Here is a 22,706-nt window from a genome sequence, read left to right as displayed (position 1 = left end):
ACACACACACACACCACGCAGTCCTACCAGCATTTAATTGGCAGGAGGCCAGGGACAATAAAGTTCCTGCAATTAAAAAAATTAGTCCATTTGAACTGTGTAGGGGTGTACGGAGATATGAACAAAAATCAAAACACTAGAGCAACCCAAACATCATCAACTAAAAAATGGACATAATTTACATATAATGGAATAATACAGAACTGAAAATAAATGAACTTTAACTACAGATATCAACATGGGTGCTTCTAAGCCACATGACACCAAATGAAACCAGCAACATACGTGGTGTAAACATATGTTTAAAATTTATATAAAAAACAAAAATAGGCCGGGCGCTGTGGCTCACGCCTGTAATCCTAGCTCTTGGGAGGCCGAGGCGGGCGGATTGCTCAAGGTCAGGAGTTCAAAACCAGCCTGAGCAAGAGCGAGACCCCGTCTCTACTATAAATACAAAGAAATTAATTGGCCAACTGATATATATATAAAAAATTAGCCGGGCATGGTGGCGCATGCCTGTAGTCCCAGCTACCCGGGAGGCTGAGGCAGAAGGATCACTCGAGCCCAGGAGTTTGAGGTTGCTGTGAGCTAGGACTCACTCTAGCCTGGGCAACAAAGCGAGACTCTGTCTCAAAAAAAAAAAAAAATAGCCAAAGTAAATATTAATTTTAAGATAAACAAATTGCCTACTAGCTGGGGTGTTTTGCAAACTAGCTGGGATCCTTGGCCTTTCTGGATATTGCCAGTAATAATACTGCCACCTACCTCATAGAGTTGTTCTGATATTCGAATGAGATAAGCAGTGTGAGTGATTGTAATAGTAGACATTTTACAGAAACATTAGAGGTACATATGTCCCTAAAGATCTCATCCTGGGAACTGTCCAGGATCACTGGGTCCAGAGAAGTTAAAATAAGTATGTTCTGGTTCAATTTAAGAAAGAAATTAAAAAAAAAAAAAAAAGAACGAACTTTTTGACAATCAGTAAGAAGACACACAGAACAGACTCTGTGTTAACTCTCCTACACTTGAATTATGCAGATAAAGGCAGAGTTTAGCAGAGACTCCTGTTTTGGATGAATACATATATTTTTACAAAATAAGTAAATAAATATTTAAAATTCTAAAATAAATTTAAATCAATTTATAATAAATTAAGAAGACACATAATATAACTTTGTATCAAACATTTCAAAAACTAGCTTTCTAAGTCACGAGGTTACGTTGTAAAAAAAGAAAAAAGAAAAAAGAAAAAAAAACAACTAGCTTTCCTACTTAATAGTCATAAAACTACAGGTAACTTACTTTATCTCTTAGATCCTCAGTTTCCTCGTCTGTGATGGGATAATATTTTTCCTTCAAGGTTAGTTAGCAAACCTCAATGTGATATATGTGAAATTGCCTAGCACCAGTGTTCTGTAAGTGCTCATTCAGCTGCTGTAACTTTAACAAATTATTATTAAAGGCTTCCAAACTTATTCATAGTTAGCTAGACAAATAAAATTACTTCAGTGCAAGGAAACAACACAACTTTCATGTTCAATAACAGCTAAAGTAAGAACTTGTACCTGTTACTTCAAGGAAAGCGGCAAAACTGATATCCCTGGATCAGTTTCTTTAAAATGTTATCAAATGGCCTTTGGGCTCCCAAAACATTTCCTTAGACATGCTTTGTTTAGAAATCTTCTCCCATAAAAACTCTTAAATTTTATGACCCTAAAGAACTTTCTAATTTGCTGGAATAAAAGTAAGATAGGCATTATGAAGACTTGGTACAGCAAACCACATTATATTCACTACAATTTGGGGCCATTAGCTTTTAAAAATATCTAAAGCTAAGATATACAGGACTATTAACATCCTCTAAATTTAACCTACAGAAACCAATAAAAAAAAAGTCAATGTCTATAAATAGGAAATGCTGAACTTCAAAATTAAACCACACTAATTTATTATAAATAAATATCCTATAAATAACTTCACTGTAACAAATCTTTTTCTTCTTACATAATACTTTTGAAATTTAGATCAAGTCAAGCTGTTCTCCATGAATACAATAATGTCAGAGAGTTGAAATTATTATGCATTTCACTACAGTTACCTTTTGATTCTGTGGAAGTACTCTGCTATACTCTGGCTTTTACCTTGGTTCTGTTTTTTACTTAAGTTTCAAACCTAGCTTCAAATTACTGGTAGATGGTCACAAACTGTAATGAAGTTGGTGGATTAGCTGAAATTAAAACCAACACCTCTTTACCACCCCTTCTCTTAAAGCACAGATCAATTATTTATGACCAAGTTCACCAACACTATGTTTTCATTCAGGAGGCAGTCCATCTGAAGCCAGCTATAAATAAAGTAAATAGAATCTGGCCTCAAAACTTCTTGGGGACACCTGCACTTGAATGTTTATAGCAGCACAGTTCACAATCGCAAAGGTGTGGAAACAACCCAGGTGCCCATCAATTCATGAGTGGATTAATAAAATGTGGTATATGTATACCAGGGAGTACCATTCAGCTCTAAGAAACAACGGTGATCTAGCACCTCTTGTATTTTCCTGGATAGAGCTAGAACCCATTCTACTGAGTGAAGTTATCTCAAGAATGGAAAAACAAGCACCACATGTACTCACCAGCAAATTGGTACTAACGGATCAACACTTAAGTGGACATATAGGAATAACACTTATCAGGTGTTGGGTGTGTGTGGGGGGATGGGCAATATACGTAACCTTAACATTTGTACCCACATACTATGCTGAAGTAAAACAACAACAACAACAACAACAAAAAAAAAAAACTTCTTGACTCCACAGAGCATGAAAGAAGGAAAGGAAGAATATAAGAGGAAAGAAAAAGGAAAGAGCAAAAGAATCCAACATCTAATGAGTTGCTTCTATGCCAGAACTTTCCACATAGACAATTTCATTTTATTCTCAGTTAATCTGACATCATTTCATTTAATTCTCACAACACCATAAGGCAGATATTACGTTCCCTTTATTTAAGATTGAGAAACTGCAACTCAAAAAGGCCAAATTGCTTACTGGGACCACAGAGTAAGAAGGAAAACCAGAATGTGGCATGTGGTTTGTCTGATTCTAAAGCCTGGGCATTTATTTTCTGTATCAGATGAAATAATTTCCAGTATTTTCAGATTTGAGTAGTTTAGGGATTTTTAAAACAAAAAGGAATTAAATATTTCTAAAGCATTGCATGAATAGCAAAAAACCATCCACATAACTATTATGCCAACTGCTTCTAAGAACTTGAAGTGTGAGGTCGTCACCACTACAGATAAGATGTATACAAAATTACACACAGAGATGAACAGGAAACCTCAAGTGGAGATTGCTTAGAAAGAGTCACGAAGCCACATCTAAAAGCAAGACAAAGACAGAGAACCTCAAGTATTCAACAGCCTCTTACCTGCTGCACTTCACTTTCTCCATTTGAGATCTTCTCAGTGTAAACAAAGGAGTTGAATATCCGCTGTAATGAAAAGAAAATGAACAAACATTAAGTTTTCTAAGTAAGACCACCACTTTCTATATGACTGTGTCTGTGAATAATCTGTTGTTTACAAGACAAATAGAATCAAGTAGAAAAAATTTAATTAAAATACTGTAATTTTACAGTGAGAAACCCAAATAACAGCCAAAGTAAATCACGCTTATATAAGCAATGTGCAGGCACTTCTGTAGTGAAGTAAACCAGATGTTATGCTACATTTTTCATTTTCAAAAATACATTTAATTATAAATTTCCGGAGCCCATGCCATTTTATCCAATTGGTATAATCTGACAAAGTTGTGTTTCTCATTTAAATCCTGTACTCCCTGAATGCTGTAATTGTTTACAGACACTAAAATCTAATGCAATAAAGCTCTTTAAAAAGGATTCTTTCCATATTCTCTCATGTCCCTGGTCCAGGCAGTACCTACCCAATATTAGCTATCACCTTCATTACTCAAGCACCCCCTCGGGAGAGTAACGTAATAGGGCTTGCCAAGTATGTTGTGGCCTTAAGAGAAGATCCAGTTCTTACATGCCAGGGAATATGACAGTTGTGCCAAGACATGAGGCCAAACTACAACACACAAGCACACACATTCTTCCACGGGTCCCTGCCTAGCTCATACCTACTCCTCTACACATTGCCTCCATTTAAAAACAGGCTTATGACTTCACCTAACTGTACCATTACTGGGCAATCACGAGAGATTAACATGTAACAGACTAAAAAATGAGTATATCAAAGTTATGTATCTGTCAGAGGCACAAGAAAAGCAGCCACAGCCTCATCATTTATCTTTAAAGCTTTAAAGATACCACTGGAGCTCTCCAGATGAGAGTAAGGAGTCGGACCTGGAGATGTCAGCCAAAATTCCCTTTTTCCTCTCTACCCTTCTGCCAAGGGTTTGTCAGCATCTGGGACAGCTTCCCAGACAGCCTAACACAACACCTGCATGGCTGTGGTGGGGAAGCCAAGTGCCAAGTTCATCAAGCACTATACATCTAGACAGAGTGCAAGTGAAGGAAGATTAAGCTGCTGGGGGTGGAGGGGATTATTGGGGGGAGAGTGCAGAGGGGATGGAGGCAAAAATAACTTGGGGAGGACTGGGATGGATGGAGTGGGATGGAATTACAGTCTGGAACATTATAATCACAAATCATCATGGTGCCTCCTATCATTCTCCAAAGTGCCACTCATTCATTCAACAGATGTTCATTGTTACCTTCTTTCCTAAAAATGACTCTCCTGATAGGAAAGTTTTCATTACAGATTTCTAGTAATGCCCATAATGATAATGAGGTTGGCTAATATTTATTGAACTGTTACTGTGGGGCAGATACTATTCTAAACACATTACATCCATTTGCTTATTAAAGTCTTATAAAACACCTCTGTGACAGGCACTATTAATCTCTAAATAAATGAGGTAACTGAAGTATATTTATTGAGTTCCTATTCCTAGTGCAATGCAAATATTGTGCCTCATGTGCATATCTTATTTAATCTTCATTTAAAAATTACTGCAGCTCTAAAGATGAAAAGCTAAGACCCTGGGAAGTTAAGTAGCTCACCCAAAATCACTTGGCAAGGCTGGAATTTGAACCCAGGCAGTGTGGCTCCAGATCTGATGCTCCTAACTCTATTGTTCACGAGAATTTGCTACCTGGTTGCTTTACACATACAAAAAAGCACTCCTGTCAGGACCTAACACCTGAACATAATTCAGACCAACAATCCCTATGTGTAATCCCAAAATTCAAAAGGCTCTGAAATCAAAAGCTTTGCATGGCACATTTGTTAGCAAAATATGACATAACCTAAACTTGTTTGCTGGTAAGTCCTAACTTGAACTGATATGTATTGTGTATTTACAGCCCTTATTAAACCACTTAGTATGACCATTCATTCATTTTGAAGCAGATCTCAAATGATGCATTTGATTATGGGGTTCAGCCCCAGATCTCACTGGGGGCATTTTATAATCAAGTAGTATTAGGATTCTGAAGCCTGAAACACATCTCATTTTGGAAAAAGGATTATGAACCTATAGACCTCCATTCCTACAACTCTGAGTTTCCAGTTCTCTGGGAGACCACTTAGTTCACTATGTCATAAAGCTTTTAGAGGCTGGGTCAATGTCATTACCACATACCTCACACACTAGTAGAATATATTCTATATTTTTATATAATTTGATTTTCAAAAACTGTTCAGTACCAAGAGTACATTTTTATTAAAAATTAACATCAGTCATGTAATGGCTTCAGATTTTGATGAATGAAGTCAATTTCTTATTTCATTTGTGGCAGAGATATTCCAATTGATACAGTTATCTGTTCTGTGTTGGAAGGTGCCCCCCCAAGAGGTGAATGATGAAAGAGGCACATACTATTCCAGATTTACCCTGCTCAAGCCAACACCCACAAAGGGCCAAATTGGATACTTCCTTCTCATGTTTGTTAAAAGAAAGGTGAATAAATAAAGAATGCCAGGAAGGGTTCAAGAAGCTGGGTTTTGTTCCCTATTTTACTCATTACCTTTACAGTAAGAATTAAAATATTTTTATGTGAGGAGGGGGGCAAGGGCAACATACCTAAACATTTGTACCCCCATAATATGCTGAAATAAAAAACAAATTAAAAAACATATTTTTAAGTAAATCTTTTTATGGCTTGTAAGTATTTTTATAGTCTTTATACCTAATAAAGGCGGATGGATAAAAAAAATTTTAAAAGAAAGAAGTTTTATTAATAGATGTGAGCAGTGGTGAATCTGTAAGCTACCTATTTTATACAACCCTTTAACTACCCCAGAAGTGAAAGATGATCTGTTTGGTCACAGTTTGGGGCTATCGCCAAAGCAAACAATTCTTTTGCCCCCCTCCTTCCCCAGGTGGCAGGGATAGGGGGTGGGGAGGAGTTTTAAGAACTTTAGTGAGAGGTCAGTAGAACCTAGACAAGTAACTCCGGACTTAAATGATCAGCCACATCTGGTGCAAGGTTAAAAGTTCAGGCTCATATGTGTGCACTAGATCTCAAGGTACAGAGTGAATTTCCACTATGCTCTAGGTCAGCGGACAGTGATCGTCTTTCTTAAAATGCAGGGCCTGCTAAGCCCAGCTCTCAAAGGCTTAGTACCTTTAGAGTTTACAATTTCACATGAATTATTGCATTCAATCCTCACAACAACCATATGTGGTAGGCAAGGTGGGGATCTGAAACCACATTTTACAGATTAAAAAAAACTACAGCTCAAAAGGTAGAATATATATCACAGGTAAAAAACTGAAGTGCTGAGGCCTGAATCTAGGTCTTGAATTAAAAACAGGCCTAGCTTTTAGCAAAGTTATTAAACAAAGTTATTCGTAGCACCTTTTTGTTCAAGATAGTCTAAGAATCCTAATTCCTGTGTGCAGGAAAAAATGAAGGTTTGGGTTTTTTCTATCCATTTATTTTAAGAAAGATACAATGTTGGGGTAATTAAAGAGTCCCAGACAGGCTGGATGTGGTGGCTCATGCCTATAATCCCAGCACTTTGGTAGGCTGAGGTGAGAGGATCTCTTGAAGCCAGGAGTTCAAGACCAGACTCGGCAATCTAGTGAGACCCCATCTCTACAAAAAATTTTAAAATTTAAAATTTAGCCGGGCGTGGTGGTACATGCCTATAGTCCCCAGCTACTTGGAGGCGGTGGGTGGAGTGCACGGGGGTGAGGTGGGAGGATTACTTTAACCCAGGATTTCAAGGTTGCAGTGAGCTGTTATCTGAGTTACTGCACTCCAGTCTGGGGGACAAAGACATACCCTATCTTTAAACACACACACACACACACACACACACACACACACACACACACACACACACACACACACCACGAGTCCCAGACAAAGGTTTTATTTTTTTATTACTTTCTACTGCTATGTGAAATTGTAAAAGAAATAGAATACAGGGTTTTGTTTTTAATGTGAGAGCCAGGAATTCAAAATGATATATTAATACCTAGCTGTCATTTTTGCGACCTCAAGGTAAAGATTTTCTTGGTTATTAGACGACTTGAAAAATGAAAATGGAAAGGAAAAATGTTCCCAAGACACAAAAATGATGAGTGATCACGACAGGTCTGTTCCTGCAGTCCTCTGGATGGTTTACTCACAATAACAGGGTTAGGGTATGGGTAGGCAGAGTGTGGGCATTCTGCATTCATTCCAGGTGGTCACTTTCCCTTATCCATGGAAGGGCAAAGGAATTTCAGAAATCTGAACTCTTAATTTGAACACAACCCAAAGGGAGTCAGGAGTAACTCTCCTAAGTTTGCAAAATCCTTGGAAGTGAAGCCAAAGATATTGCCCAACCTTGCCCATTACTCTTCTTTGTTCTTAAGAGTTTTCGTCAAATGATAAAAGTAAAGATATGCTTTATTACATAGTAAAAAGATCATTAAAACAGATGGAGTTTGTAAACGTTATTTTAAATAGAAATATTTCATTAACTTTTCTTTATTAAATTTGTTTCCATAATTAACAGAAAACAAGGTCTTCTTCTTATGGTCATGGGAGCTGAGTACTCTGACTTAAACACAAAACTGACCTTTCCCTCATTAATGTACCCACTATGAAACTTGTAGTATCTTCTAAAGTTAATTATATGCATATCTTATGACCCAGCAACTTCAATCCTTGGCATATACTTAGCAGAAGTGTGATTGTGTGTTCATCGAAAGACCAGCACAGTATGAGAATGTTCATAGCAGCACTACTCATAATAGCCCCAACCTGGAACATACCCAAATGCCTACCAGCAATAGAAAATTAAATTTTGGTGTAGTCGCATAATGGAATATTCAGTGGTGAGAATGAACAAACAATTGCCACATGCATGAACAAGATGAATCTCACAAACATAATACTGAGTGAAAGAAGCCAGACTCCAGAACACAAAATGTATACTTCCATTTATAACAAATTCAAAATCAGGCAAAACTAATCTAAGCCTGTTAGAAGCCAGGATAGTGGTTATCCTTTGCAGAAGAATGAATAGAATAGGGCATAAAAGGGGGCTTTCTGGGATGCTGGAATGTTCTATTTCTTGATCTGGGTGCTGGTTACCGGATGTATTCACTGTTGTGAGAATTCATCAAGCTGTACACTTGAGATTGTGCACTTTTCCGTATCTATGCCATGCTTCAAAAAATACATTTCAAACATATAGTCTAGGCAATCTCTTTAAAATATATTCTACTCAAGTGTTTTCATATATTCCAAAGACTATACATTTTAGAAAAGGGAGAGCGAGAATCTATTAAGTGGGCTGTTAAAAATACTCAAAGAAAAATCTAAACCCCAATCCATGATTCACATGAAACTGAGGCTGTACCAGCAGAGGAGTCACCTAGCAATTCACAGATAAGGTCTCCTGAGCCTTCCCCGAGGCTACATATTAATTGCTCCCTCACACTTTAAGTATATAGAACATTGCTTAGTTCTTCGGCTTCCCATCCAATAGTACTATACAAACCTGAATCTTCCAGCAAGAAAAAAAGATATCTTTTTCCAAGTTTCATCCAACCTGGATGTTCTAAATGTATATAACACAATTTAATCAAATCTCCCCTTTGCATAGTCCATTATTTTATTCCCTACGCACTGCCTTCCTCTCTCTTCCCCAAAAGAGGACATTCAACGTAAATGAAGTTAAAAATTAAAGAGTCACATAAGAATTGAAATTGAATACAGTTCCTCCTACATCTACTTCCAAGAGGGGGTAAAAACAAAGATAAATATCCTGGGTGGGAGGGGAAGGTGAGGGGTAGGGTAGTCTGTCCCCCCCACCTCTTAAGGGCACACCTTAGTCCTTCTCTGTCCCCACACCCCCTCCACTGACCCACCTTCCCAACCCATCATCTCCTCCCCCACCAAATCTCCCAAATTAATTGCTTAACAGATGGCAAGAGAATTCCACTTTGCTGAAACAAGAATAATTATATGAGTGTTTAATAAGATGGTCGGTCCAGACAGTTGGCCCCACCTTCACTCTACCAACAGCTCTGCCAAATTTTAACTAGATATTGAAATAGCAGAATACCACAGTGCAGAAATAAGCACCTCTACAAGCCTAATGAGATTCTGTTAGTCTCCCTCCCTGATCTTTGCTAGGAAAATGTGGACTGAGTTTTTATTCAAAAGCTTATTCTCTTGCTATTTATGGTTCTCTTTGGCAAGCCCATATGGCTGACAGTTCACTAATAGCTTCATTCAGCTCTGGATCTGTTCCTAGGACTCCAGGCAGTGTGGCCAAAAGGGAGGAAAATATAGACCACCATTATTATCTCAATAAGTTGACCAACACTAATCATTAAAAGAGAAAGTCCTGTCATTGAAACAAACTCAAAAAAAAAAAAAAAATCACTGGAAAGGGAATTAATGGCAACTTAATTTAAGTGTTTCGAGAAAAAAACAAAACATATGCATGACCGTATTCTCCTCTAAGCATATGCCATGAATAATCTTTTATCAGGTTTTAAGGGATTTCTCCTGCGTAGATTAAACATTGTTTGATTTTTACCATACTATTTAACCTTACACTGTTAAACATATGGCAGTCCCAAGAAAAATGACATTCTCTGAGGAGGTTAATCGTTCTGCATTCTGAAGTTAAAAAAAAAATCTGTTGCTATATGTCTTAGTCATTTTTTAATCTCTGAATTTGTTCATTCTGGATACAGGTGTCCCAAGAAAATTGTTTGCCAAGAGTATTGAAGAGGTTACCACAAAAAAGAAAAATAGAAAGTAACTTAAATATCCAACAATAGGGAACCAATTAAATTTCTTGTCTATCAAAAAGATATTATACTGCTATTAAAAGCATATTTCTAAAGAATTTGTTACTATAAATATTTTTGGAGCAGCGTTAAATATATAAATGTTATTCTAACTATATGTGTGTAGGGGTGTACTGCATACCATAATGTTACCATGTATTGTGACCAAGGGCCCAGAATGCATTCAGATGCTCTACAACACATTCTCATTTAATATCCACAACAACACTTTAGTTATAATGTCATCATTTTACATGAGGGAATTGAGGTTCTGAGAGGTTAACTTGCCCAAAGTTGACCATTAATAAGTAAGTGGGCAAGTCGAGATGCAAATCCTGCCTTATTTCTAGGTTTATGTGTAGTCTTCTATGTAAAGATCATCTTATTAGAGAAAACTCATGTAAAATCTAGAAATTGACCAAAATAGTGACGGGGCTTGCCTGTGAATAGTGAATCTAAAATATTTTTTTCCTTCTCCCCTATCTCAAAATTGAGCACATACTTCCTTTATAACTGATAAAAACAAAGATTTTTCAAAGAGTTGTCAAACTCAAAAAAGGGCATACATTCAGAGTTAACAGCTAGACCCTACGAAGAACCATATGCACTGGATCACCACCTGAAGAGCTTTCAGAGAAGAAAATAAATTCAGCAGCTTATTTTTGCTGCTCACTATAAAAACTGGATCTTGAATACCACTGTGACTTGCAAGACACTGAGTTATTCCAGTTTTTATAACGAGGGGAAATGCTTAGTTACTGAAAACTATGGCAGAGAAAGAGGCTTACATTGAGAATTTAAAACAAAACTAATCAGTGACACACACAATAGATGACCTTGTACAATCAAACTGTACTCCAGGTACATGTGCCCCAGCCTGACAGATTTCCTTATTTTGTTGTAAGGTTACTATAAATAATGATAACAGCCAACGCTTATCTAGTGCTTACTATCTGTCGGGCACTAGGAACTTTACATACAAATAATTTGTCTCATAAGTGTGAGGATGAATTTGTATAGAGTACACTAAAAACATTATGAATGTATTTCACACACCATTATGATAGTTATTCTATTATTCTATTCTACCATAGTTAATCTTGGAAGAGTATGAAAAATATTATGTTAATGGGAGTCATCCTATGATGGCCGGAGGTATGGGAAGAACAAAAACACCTGTACTGATACTCACCAACTCACGTCCCACACCTCATTCTTAACAATCTCCCACCATGGTAATCTCTCCCTTCTCTAAACTTCTGGAACAAACAGTATCTATGCTACAACCAAAGTAATCTGTTCACTACAGACAATTTAAAAATATATAAAGAAGAGAAAAAAAATTGTTGTCTAACTGCCAAATAAAAACCAATATTGTTTACATTTTACTTTCCTTCAAGTCTTTTAGATTTCTAGGTCCTAACCTTATTGTAAATTCTTTGACAACTGGCCCATACCTAGATTTCTTAGTGCACTGCATTGGCATAAATAAGCGTTTGTATATTCATTCATCTAGGCATTAAACAGACTATTATTTTATTTTGTTTACTCAACCAGCTAGCATAAAGATGGAGGTATGCTGTCTCTGAAAGATAAAATTCCACTTCTCTCAACAATTAACAAGTCCTTGGCCCCACTCCCTGTTTTTCCTTCCCTGTCTTCTTTCGACTCTAAAAATATACGTATATACACATACAGCCACTTTGATACTTCAAGTCTGCAAAAGAACTCAAATTATGAATTCCTTAGTCTGATGGCATTTAACTTTAATACCCTTCAAACCGGCGTGAGCTCTGAATAGTCAGAAAGCATGTGGCAGAGTCACAAGTTGGTGATTTGATGACAAGTGTCACCTTTACAAAGGCCTGTCTGTTTTGGTCCACTCTATCCCTCAAAAGAAATTACAAGGAAAGAGGAACCGCCAGCACTCTGATTTAGCAGGAAAAATCTAAGGCAATCATCTCAGCAAGCAAAGTTCCTAGTCTTGATCACTTGATTTCCTGCTGTAGCCTTCAAAACCAGGAGAGCCGGTGGGTAAACAGGAACCCAGAGAACAAAGGCAAGGGAAGCAAGACGGAAACACTTCCCCAAATGCAATAAAGGTTCTGAAGGGTTATTGGGCTTTTTGTTGTTGTTATTTTGGCTTTCAAAGAGGGTGTAAAAGGAAAAAAGTCAAATCAGTTCCACATGTTGGAAAGATTCAGCTGTTAGGCAATGTAACTTGACTATAAGTAATATTCATGACAATGCACATGGCAACCTCTCAGAAATGGAAAGTCGAGTTGCCCAAACTTATTGCAGACGGTGCCAAATTTCCACTCCCCTATTTTCACTCTCCTAACTTCAAATTACCACCACCCCCAACCCCCAGATCGCCTTTATTAAAGCAATTTTTGTTTCACCTTGAAAGAAAAGAAGAGGTATTCGTATTCAGTGTTCTGTGTATGCACAAACCCACACAAATGCTTAGGTTGCCAGGAACCTATCCATTAAGGACAAAAGGAACTAGAAACCCTGAAATACTTAACCTTCCAGACTTAAAGCAACTGATCTTCAATTAACATCCCAGGCAATCAATCAAGTCCTTTCTGAAGGAGTCAGAAACCATGTAAAATATAGTCTCATACCCTTAAGGAGCTCACTCTCTAGTTGGGAGAAGAAATTAAGAATAAAAAAATAAGTAACAGTGAGCAATGCAATACAGACTCTGGTATGAACTCAGTATGTTTGGCACAGACCCAAGGTGCTGTCAGGGTTCAGTGGGGGTGCTGGGAGGAGGGGGGAGAACTCTGAAGAGACTGGATGTGAGCTTGACTTTGAGGTAGGATTTAAATAGGAAAAGAGAAAGAAAGCTTGGGTAAGAGCATTTCAGAGCATTCACAGAGAGGGTCTGGCACTTATTAATGCATTCATAAAGAAAATATTTATTAAGCCCCCACTTTGGGCCAGGTACTGTTCTAGACCCTAGAGATATAAGAGTGGGTGTAACAGACAAAAATCCCTACCTGTGTGGGACCTTACATTCTTGGCCCCCCACCTTGGCCTCAGGAAAACCTTTATACAGTACTTACTAAGCACTGGCCTATATGATATATTGGGAAATGGAATGTTCAAAGATAAGGACACTGTTTCTTGCCTAGAAAAGCTCACATTCTAGAGAGAGGATCCTAAGCCAATAATTATGATATAAAGTCACATGCAGTAAAAGAAAGCCAAGTTTCATAGGGGGAACTTTTGGAAATAAAACTGAGCTAAATGGAATAGAAAGGATGAGGCTAGACTGGAGGGTTTTCAAGCCAGTGAGCAGGGTTGGATTTTATGCAGATGGTAGGCACTCAGTAAATATTTTTTGAATGGGTGAATGAATAAATGTATATTTGCCAAGAAATAAAGAGCTGTTAAAAGGATTTTTAACTGGGGAGTGACATGATGAAATAGGTGCTTTAAGAATGTTTATGTTCCATATGCTCAGAGCCAGGCACCCACTTTCCTAAACTGTTGCTAAGCCTTCTCACAGGAAAAAAACATCTAGTCTGTTTAGGAAACTGTTCGCATCCCAAGGGTCTGTGACAACCCTAAGAACCAAATGCACTGGATCATCTTTTAGTACAGTGGTCCCCACTCTTTTTGATACCAGGGACCAGTTTCATGAAAGACAATTTTTCCACAGGGCAAGAGGGTATGAGGGTGTGAGGGTGTGTGTGTGTGTGTGTGTGTGTGTATGTGTAGCAGCTGTCAGGGGACATGGTGAGCAAAGGGGAGCAGTGCCGCTCACCTCCTGCTATGCGGCCCAGTTCCTAAGTTTCACAGAAGACAATTTTGGGGGGCCGGGAGTGATGCGCAACCTGGTTCCTAACAGGCCCCGGACCAGCAGGGCCCAAGGGGTTGGGGACAGCAGTTCTACTGTGATGGCTGAAGGACCCTGACTTGACTTGGAATTTTTCATGTGTTTTGATGTCCCCTGTAAGACTGTAAAATCCTCTGAGGGACTGTTTTATTCAATTTTGCAAACCCTACAGCACTTGAACGAGTAGTACTATGGAAGGAGACTTAGAAATACTTGTTTAAAAAATTTTAAATAACTTAATGAAAAACAACTGTTGGATTTTAAAATGCAGTTCCAATGGCAGCACATTTTGAGATGAAGACTAGTTTTCAATACTTCAAAATATGCTACTGTGAAGCTATTTTGGATGTTTTTCAAATGAAATGTTCATTAGACCATATCCAGAGAGACAATTTTTGTAAATGTGATTCTGGTATGTTCTTTTATTTAAACAGATTCTTTTTTAGCATAGCCATGAAGTATAGAAACTATAAATCAAGACTTATCACAAAATCTAAATAACTAATAATGTCAAATTGTAGCTCTGTACAAACTAGCTTTACAGCCTGGTAGAGTCATTTAGCCTCCTTAGCCTTAGTTTCTCTTACCTGTAAAATGGGAAGCTGCGTTAGATTCTATAAAATATCATAAGCTTAAAATTTCCACTCTACTATTGTGCTAGAATTTTACTGAAATGCCAATTGCTAGACTTTTGAAAACATGCTAATGCTAAGAATCTCTCTGTCATATGGCTGTTTCAAGAAAATAATATTTGCTGAAGAAATTGGACTTACATTATTATTATTTTTTTTTAATTATAAATATATCTCTAAAACTTAATGCCTGGGGTGGGGGATTGGGTGAGTGGTGGCCATGTATTGACAGGATGAATTTTTTAAGATGAAAATTTAAACAGAATCATTCTTGGGAATGATGAGTTTCAATGTAAAAATTGAAGCCATGAGTCAAGGCAATTAGCCTTTATGGAATAAATGTAACTCTAATATGATTACATAACTGTCTCCCAGGTCCTCCTGACTGTATCATTTCTCAGGGTCTCACAGCCAGGGTGCCTGTCACGCATATCGAATACCATGGAAACAGCCCTTGCCTGTAAAGACTCAAGTACAACGTGCCATGATTCTCAACAATAATTATTAACTAACATCTTGACTGCATGATGGCTTTCTGGACTCAGATTCACAATATAATTTTAATTTAAAAAAATGTTGCATAGAAATTTTCCTCAAGTTTTTAGAGTTAAAAAAAAAAAAAGAAAGGTAAAAGGGGAGTTCAAAAGAAAAATCCCTCTGTTGGTACTTACCTGCAGGGTGGCCTTGGAGAGGTTACATTTGCCTGCATCTCCTTATATAAAATGGAGGTGACAATAATAGCTACCTCATAGGTTTTAGTGAGACTCAGTACAAGTACAGCATTTGTTTCTTGCATATGTAAGAATTGAATACATAGTCACTTTTTTAAAAATCCTTTAAAAAGAACAATTATTCCTAGAAATAAAGTGGGACTTTATTTGGGACTATCTGGATCCCAATCCCAATGTTAGGAACCCTCCAAATCAGTATTTCTGAAGCCTTCCAAAATGACAAGACTTTTACTAAACTCTACATTGTCAGGAAATGGCCCTGACATTGAAGATCCAGTGTGACATCAGCAGCTCCCAGTGTCTTTATATCCTTGGCTCCCAGTTTCAACAAACTGGCTTCTTCAAGTTGCTTTACAAACCCACAGGCAAGTTGGGTCCCTGAGAAAGTGATTTGCGCCATGATTGATGAGAGTACCTGGTAGGGAACACCTGTCTGAGAACAACCCAAATCTCCAGCCTACTCTAGCCCAAGGCTTTGAATGCACATGCCAAGGACGCCAGAGCACTAAACTGAAGTTGGGAAATACATTGCAGAGGTGTTGTTCCCTCCCTCCCAAGCTAGCATTGTTCGACAAATACAGTTCCTTCCCTCGTGCAGGGCAGCACAAGTACTGGGAGAGGTGAGCAGACCTAAAAATCCAACCTGTATATACTAAGCAGGCAGGTGGAGAGTGGGCAAAGTAATCATCAGCTGTCCCTCAAACAGAAGCCATAAGCCGGTCTGAGCCACCTCCACAGACCTATGCAAGCAGAGTCAAAAAAGATTAAGCTCCTTTTGGTGCTGTCACTGAATATTTATTTATTTCCATGGTGTACTGCAAATATTTATTTATAAGCATTAGTAGTGACCCTCACAGGGGGCAAAAACCTGGAGAGGCAGTCAAGTGTAGGGACTAAGGTCTGGGCTTTGTAACATCCAGGCTTCCGCTATCTCAGATGTGAGACTCAGGACAAATTATTTAAACCTTCTGAGCCTAACTTTCCTTGTGGGAATTTCAGTGACATGACTTCAACCCCACAGAGGCAGAACAGAATGATAATAGCCGCCTATTAGGTTTGCTGTTAGAATTAAATGGGACGGCAGGCTAAGACAGCATCCAGCATACTGGTTTTGCCCAATTAAGCATAGCTGGTATTAAAATTGTTGTCATTTTCTCCGAATATTCGGCATCTAGCATAATCACCCATACATGTCCAATAAATGTTTCATAAATAAAAGATTTGGCACGACTTACTCATTTGATGGAAGAGGAAATCGAGCCTCAATGAAGGTATATGATAGGGCACCAAACAGAGAAAGGACTACTTCTCTTAACTTCAGTCTCCTACTATTAATTTTTTTTACCTTACTAATTTATCGTGTAATTAAAAAAATCTGGCTGCACTGCATACCAAACTAAAAACTAAACCATATTCATATACTCCACAATGCCAGTTGGAACGGAAGGAAAAATATATTAACCAAAACTACTGAACAAGGACAAAACCAGAACATCAAATTATTCTCCCCACCAAGTAAATATTTAATTTGGCTTGAGTTCCCGGGAGGGAGCATGGTACAGCGGAAAGAGCATGGGCTCTAGAAGCAAAGAAGTCGGACTCTGGCTGCCAGCTCCACACTTAACTGTGGAGTGGAAGGCAAGTTGCTTAAATGCCCACAGCCTCTATTTTCCTGTCTCCAAAAATGAGTATAATAACATCTACATTTGGGGAGTGATTGCTAATGGGTATAACATTTCTTTTTGGAATAATGAAAAGGTTTTCAAATTAGATCATGGTGATCATTGAATAACTCTAGAAATATACTAAAAAATTGTACACTGTAAACAGGAGACTTATGGGATGTACACTATCTCAATAAAATCTACCTTATGGTCATCACTTTGAAGACTTAGTCATTATCTATGTAAGCACAGGGTGCACACAGTAGGTGCTCAATAATAGTTATATAAATTGGATTTCTGTCACTAAGGTAATGCCTACCAAATCTGAACGTACAAAACCAATCTTGGTTTGTTTATTTAAAAATACAGATTCCTTGGCCTCCACCCTCCGTAAATAATGAGGCCACAGGCCTAGAGGAATCCAGGGGAGGCCAGCATGTCCAAGAATCATCGAGGTGAACAGATGAAGGTCACCTACTAACCACTGTTTAGAAAGCCCTATCCTAGGGCTCATTTTCAAATTGAAACATTTCCACTGTGAATCTCCTGAAATGTCATAATGGTCTACCCATAATAAATTTCTGTATAAATCCAAATTTCCATGAAGTATACTTAAAATAAAGTTCTGGCTAAAAGAAATTTCTTAAACAAAAAGAAAGGAAAGAAAGACAGAGGAAGGAAGGAGGGAAAAAGGAAGGGAGGGAGGGAGGGAGGGAAATAAAGAAAGAAATACCCTATACTGCTAAACCAATTAGAAGGGGGACAAAGGGGTGTTTTCCAAATCTTCAGGCACTAACAACCACTCTACTTTTGTCCACCAACTTCAGAATTAGAGATGAAATTAGTTTTAGGTGGGGCTTCCTAAGAGGACAGAAGGAATGAGTAGGCATTTTGATTTGTAATGTCTCTCTGCCTTACCCCCATCCAGAAAGGAATGTAGAGTATCCCTGTTTTACAAATGAGGAAACTAAGGCACAGCCTGATGCATGACCCAGCAACTTCCACCAAAGTCCCACATCCAATACATGGCAGAGAAGGCTGTTCTTCCCAGGACTCTAGGCTTTCCAAGGGCAAAGATGGGACCAAGACCTCTTGGGTCCCTCAAGCTGCTAGAGAAGGTGATTAGCCTCCTTTGTCCTAGCTCCAGCTTTCCCTAGGTGAATGTTCTGGAAATGCTCACTTGCTAGTTGAGGCCCAGCTTGGGCCAGCACCATGCTAGGCTCTGGAGGATGCCTCTGGAGGAGGCACCAAGACGGCCCTATTCTTAGAGAGCTCAGAGTGCAAGGGAGAAGAGGAGGGTGCAGACACTGCAGAAGAAACTGTAGGCAGCGGCAAGCATTGGGAAGGGACAGCCCATCCTGATACAGCACAAAATTACCAGGAGCCTCAGTCTCAGCATTCAACAGGGAAAATATCATTAAGTAAGGCCTGATGATCAAAGTGGACAAGATAACAGAAGGGGGTTTTTTGTTTGTTTGCTTTGTTTTTTTGAGACAGAGTCTTACTTTGTTGCCTAGGCTAGAGTGAGTGCCATGGCGTCAGCCTAGCTCACAGCAACCTCAAACTCCTGGGCTCAAGCAATCCTATTGCCTCAGCCTCCCGAGTAGCTGGGACTACAGGCATGCACCACCATGCCCGGCTAATTTTTTCTATATATATTAGTTGGCCAATTAATTTCTTTCTATTTATAGTAGAGACGGGGTCTTGCTCTTGCTCAGGCTGGTTTCAAACTCTTGACCTCAAGCAATCTGCTGGCCTCAGCCTCCCAGAGTGCTAGGATTACAGGTGTGAGCCATCACGCCTGGCCCAGAAGGGTTTTTTATTTGTTGGTTTGCCTGGGATTCATATTCATCGAGAGCTGCTTTAATACTTTTGTTCTTCTCTCCTAATGGGATTCCATATACAGTCAGGATCTATCACACAATTTTGAACTTGTATTTCATTAACAGGGTACAACATGCATAGTATTCTCTAAATTAATGTTTTAAAAACAAATTCTGAAATTAGTTCATAAATGACAGACATGGTCATACTGCATTTTTGTGTTAATTTTTAATTTTTGAAACACTTAAAATATTAGTGTTGGTATCTCTGGAATTTCTTCATTGATTACTTCTCTGTTCATTGATTAATTCTCTGTTTGGAATTTCTTCATTGATTACAGCAGCTTCAAAAACTAGAGATAGGCTGGACCACTCAGTTTCTGAAAAACCCAGTTGCTGTAAATACGCACAGGTGAACCCTGGTTATCTACATATTCGCAATATTCCTCATCTACAGCCACCAGAGCAATATTCCTCATCTACAGCCACCCAGAGTCTGCAAGGCCTCTCTTTGGTACTCTTTGGAGTTTGGAACTCCAGCCTCCCATACTCAAGTACCCTAACCCTACTCATCTCTCATTCATGCCCTGCCTTTCCCTGCAAAAGATATAAATAAATAGTAACAAATCTGCCGACTATAACCTCCTATTAATACTACTACTGCTACTACTCTAATTCCTCATCCTGCTCCCATTTCAACCTTTCATACTCAGAACGCTCAGCCCCATTCTATGGATCGGAATCCATCAGACATCGCTAGAAAATAGCCAGGCTGAGATATGCAATTAGATGTATCTGACTCTAGGGCCAAGGCTCTTGCCACTTCCAGAACCAAAACTCTCCAAGGGCTTCCCAATGAATTCAGACTAAATGCTAGTCTTCACCTGGTTCTGAAGCTTCTACCTATATCACTTCACGCACACCTTTTGAGCCTGGCCTCTGGCCCTCCATCCACCCTCCGACCCCCACCCCCAATGCACCAGCCTCCAGGTTGCTTCTCAAACCTGCTGAGCACTCTCCAACTGCAGGGCCTGCTCCTCTTTCTGAAACGCATCTCCTCCAGAAGGGCTTGCTCCCAGCTCCAAGCTCTGTTCAAGTGCCATTTTATACCAAATAGCAACTCCAGGAGCCCTGTCATATAGGAAAGGCCCTGTGTTTTGCTCTTCACTGTCAGTCTCCCCATATTGGTATTATGCTGCCTGAACACAAGGACTTTGTTTTGTGCCCACAGTGTCCCTAGTGCCTAAAACCAGCCTGTAGTAGGCACTCAATTAATGAATTCATTAGAGAGGCACAAGTTGCATATCCGCCATGAGAGAACCATACCCTACTGGAAATTCATGACACAGAGAACCATTGGAAGAGGTTGTCTTTCCTGCCTACGATGCATTTTGCCTCTAATTTACCTGAAAAGTTCATGATTACAGATCCCTTAATTACCACCTCCTTGGAAAGTCTTTCCTAATCTTTAAGCATTGGGGGCCTCACACTATTCTAACACTTAACAAAGTGCATTGCACTTATTAGTTTATTTATCTAGTTTGCTTCCGGACTGATTCTTATTTATCTTTGAATGCCCAGTACTTAGTGACACACCACTTTTTAATATACGGGGCAATGCTACCTTTAATATGTCCCACAGAAACTGCTAGTATTTAGGTAACAGTATGAGAGTCTAGCATTAACCTAAAGTGTAACATGGAAGATTCTTCTGCCAGAGAGAATAGCATCACCAACCAAACCAGTCAGCGTATAAACACACCCAGCCTGTGCTGGTGTAGTAAATGTTTTTATATGTCTGAGCAACGAAGAGACAGAAGGGGGGAGGGCAAGAGAAGCAAATTAATAAGCTAAGAAACACGCTAAAGAAATCTGTTTGTAGATAAGGGTTCTGCCAAAGTTAATGGTCTTGTTGACCTGTTAACCTCCCCAAAGCAAGTTTTTCAAGGCAGTATTTTTGTAATTATTCCGGTTGTCCCTCTCTCTCTCTTTCCTACATACACATTCACCCTAAGTCACTAATGAAAAACCAAAGGATAGTAAAAGGCAGAGTTATTACCCAGGTATCAAGAGTCCTGGGATTTCACTCTTGACTTAATTAGATGTTTCCTGGGATTCCTCCTTTCTTAGTCTCTTCAACCCTAATTAATAATCAAGGAATCTGGAAGATGCCACAAACACTATGAAACTGTTTTGCTCAATGTCAGCATAGGTGAGTAAGACTACACTGGGCCACAGTAGACTGGATTCCCTGCAGCTGACTGACTGACAGACCACTGCAGTGTTTTCTTCCACTCCAGAGGGGTTTTGTGGGGGCAGGAAACAAGGATGCTTTTCGTTATTGTCTACAACACATTAATTTCAAGTTTAAGGAATGAAGCCAGCAAAGAAGCATTCCATGCAATGAACAGACCTGTGCTGTATTATAGAACTGGCTGAATCTGATGGACAGTTAATTGCCTATAAGTTTTCCTTAGATTTTTTAAAAACAAATTCCTGCTGAAAAGATTGAGGCTTAGGAAAGAGGTATTTGTTTGAATTCATTCTTCCTTCTTAAAAAAAAACAGAGAAGGGAATATTGACACATATCTGAACTTATTCTTTTCAATTAACCATTCCAGGGAAGTCAGTCCATGAATAATGGCCAAAAAACAAAAACAAAACAACTCTGTATCATTCTTCACCATGACCAGGTAAATAAGGCTAAAAGGTATGTCTCACTTTATATCTTTACTATTTTTAACTTGGTCCTTCTCTAACGTTTTAAAATTTTTTTTCTTTTTTGAAGGGGTGGGTGGGTTGTGAGGAGGGGTGCTCAGTTTCCTTGTTTGTTTTTGTTGAGACAGAGTCTCACTCGGCTGCCCTGAGTAGAGTGCAGTGGCATCATCGTAGCTCACTGCAACCTCTAACTCCTGGGCTTTAAGCAATCCTTCTGCCTCAGCCTCCTGGGTAGCTGGGGACTGTAGGCATGCACAGCAACGCCGGCTGGGTTTTTTTGTTTGTTTGTTTTTTAATTTCTTTTTGGTAGAGACGGAGTCTCACTCTTCCTCAGGTTAGTCTTGAACTCCTGAGCTCAAGCAATCCTGCTGCCTCGACCTCCCAGAGTGCTAGGATTACAGGCATGAGCCACCACATCTGGCCTCTAACAATTTTTTTCCCCAGATGTATACACAGAAATTTCTAAGATCTTGTCAATGACCTTGATTTTCATCTCAAATGTTATTTCTTAAAGCTAAGTTTTTAGCAATCATTTAAGAAGATGCTAGGAGGGAATGATGGGACTCATCAGGGAGGCTGAGATTTGGAAAAGATCAATGGCCCCAAGTATTGCTAAATTGCTCAAGTGCCAGCAATCAGCACTGAGGCAAGCACCCAGTGTTCTTCCAATTAAACTACAGGGCAAAATACTGAACACAATTTTCAGTTTGAAAGGAAGAGTTCTGTGCTGTCAGATCTTGACCACAAAGGACACCTGACTTTTTTATTGCCAGTTGTCACCAAATGATCCTAACTATAGGATCATCACTGTTAGCCTTGAAGGCATCTTTTGTTTTGTTTTATTTTATTCTATTCTAGCCAGTCAATCCTTACCAATCATAAACAACAAGTACACACAAGTAGATTAGGGCAAAATCAAGAAAGACCTAAAAGTGAGACTTTGAAGACTTGAAAGAAA

The 22,706-nt window shown here is 38.8% G+C and overlaps 1 protein-coding gene across 1 annotated transcript in view; it reads right to left on the bottom strand.

The window, feature by feature from the left end:
• CACHD1 (cache domain containing 1) overlaps window positions 1-22,706 on the bottom strand; it is a 205,381-nt gene that overhangs the window by 123,701 nt on the left and 58,974 nt on the right. Inside the window, exon 2 of the mRNA XM_012767130.2 lies at window positions 3,432-3,494. Coding sequence (XP_012622584.2) covers window positions 3,432-3,494 — 63 coding nt within the window. The remainder of the gene's footprint in view (window positions 1-3,431; window positions 3,495-22,706) is intronic.

The sequence above is a fragment of the Microcebus murinus genome, chromosome 2, assembly GCF_040939455.1.
Source record: "Microcebus murinus isolate Inina chromosome 2, M.murinus_Inina_mat1.0, whole genome shotgun sequence".
NCBI classification, from domain to species: domain Eukaryota; kingdom Metazoa; phylum Chordata; class Mammalia; order Primates; family Cheirogaleidae; genus Microcebus; species Microcebus murinus.
The sequence above is the reverse complement of the archived record's forward strand: the minus strand, read 5'-3'. Positions and strand labels throughout refer to the sequence as shown.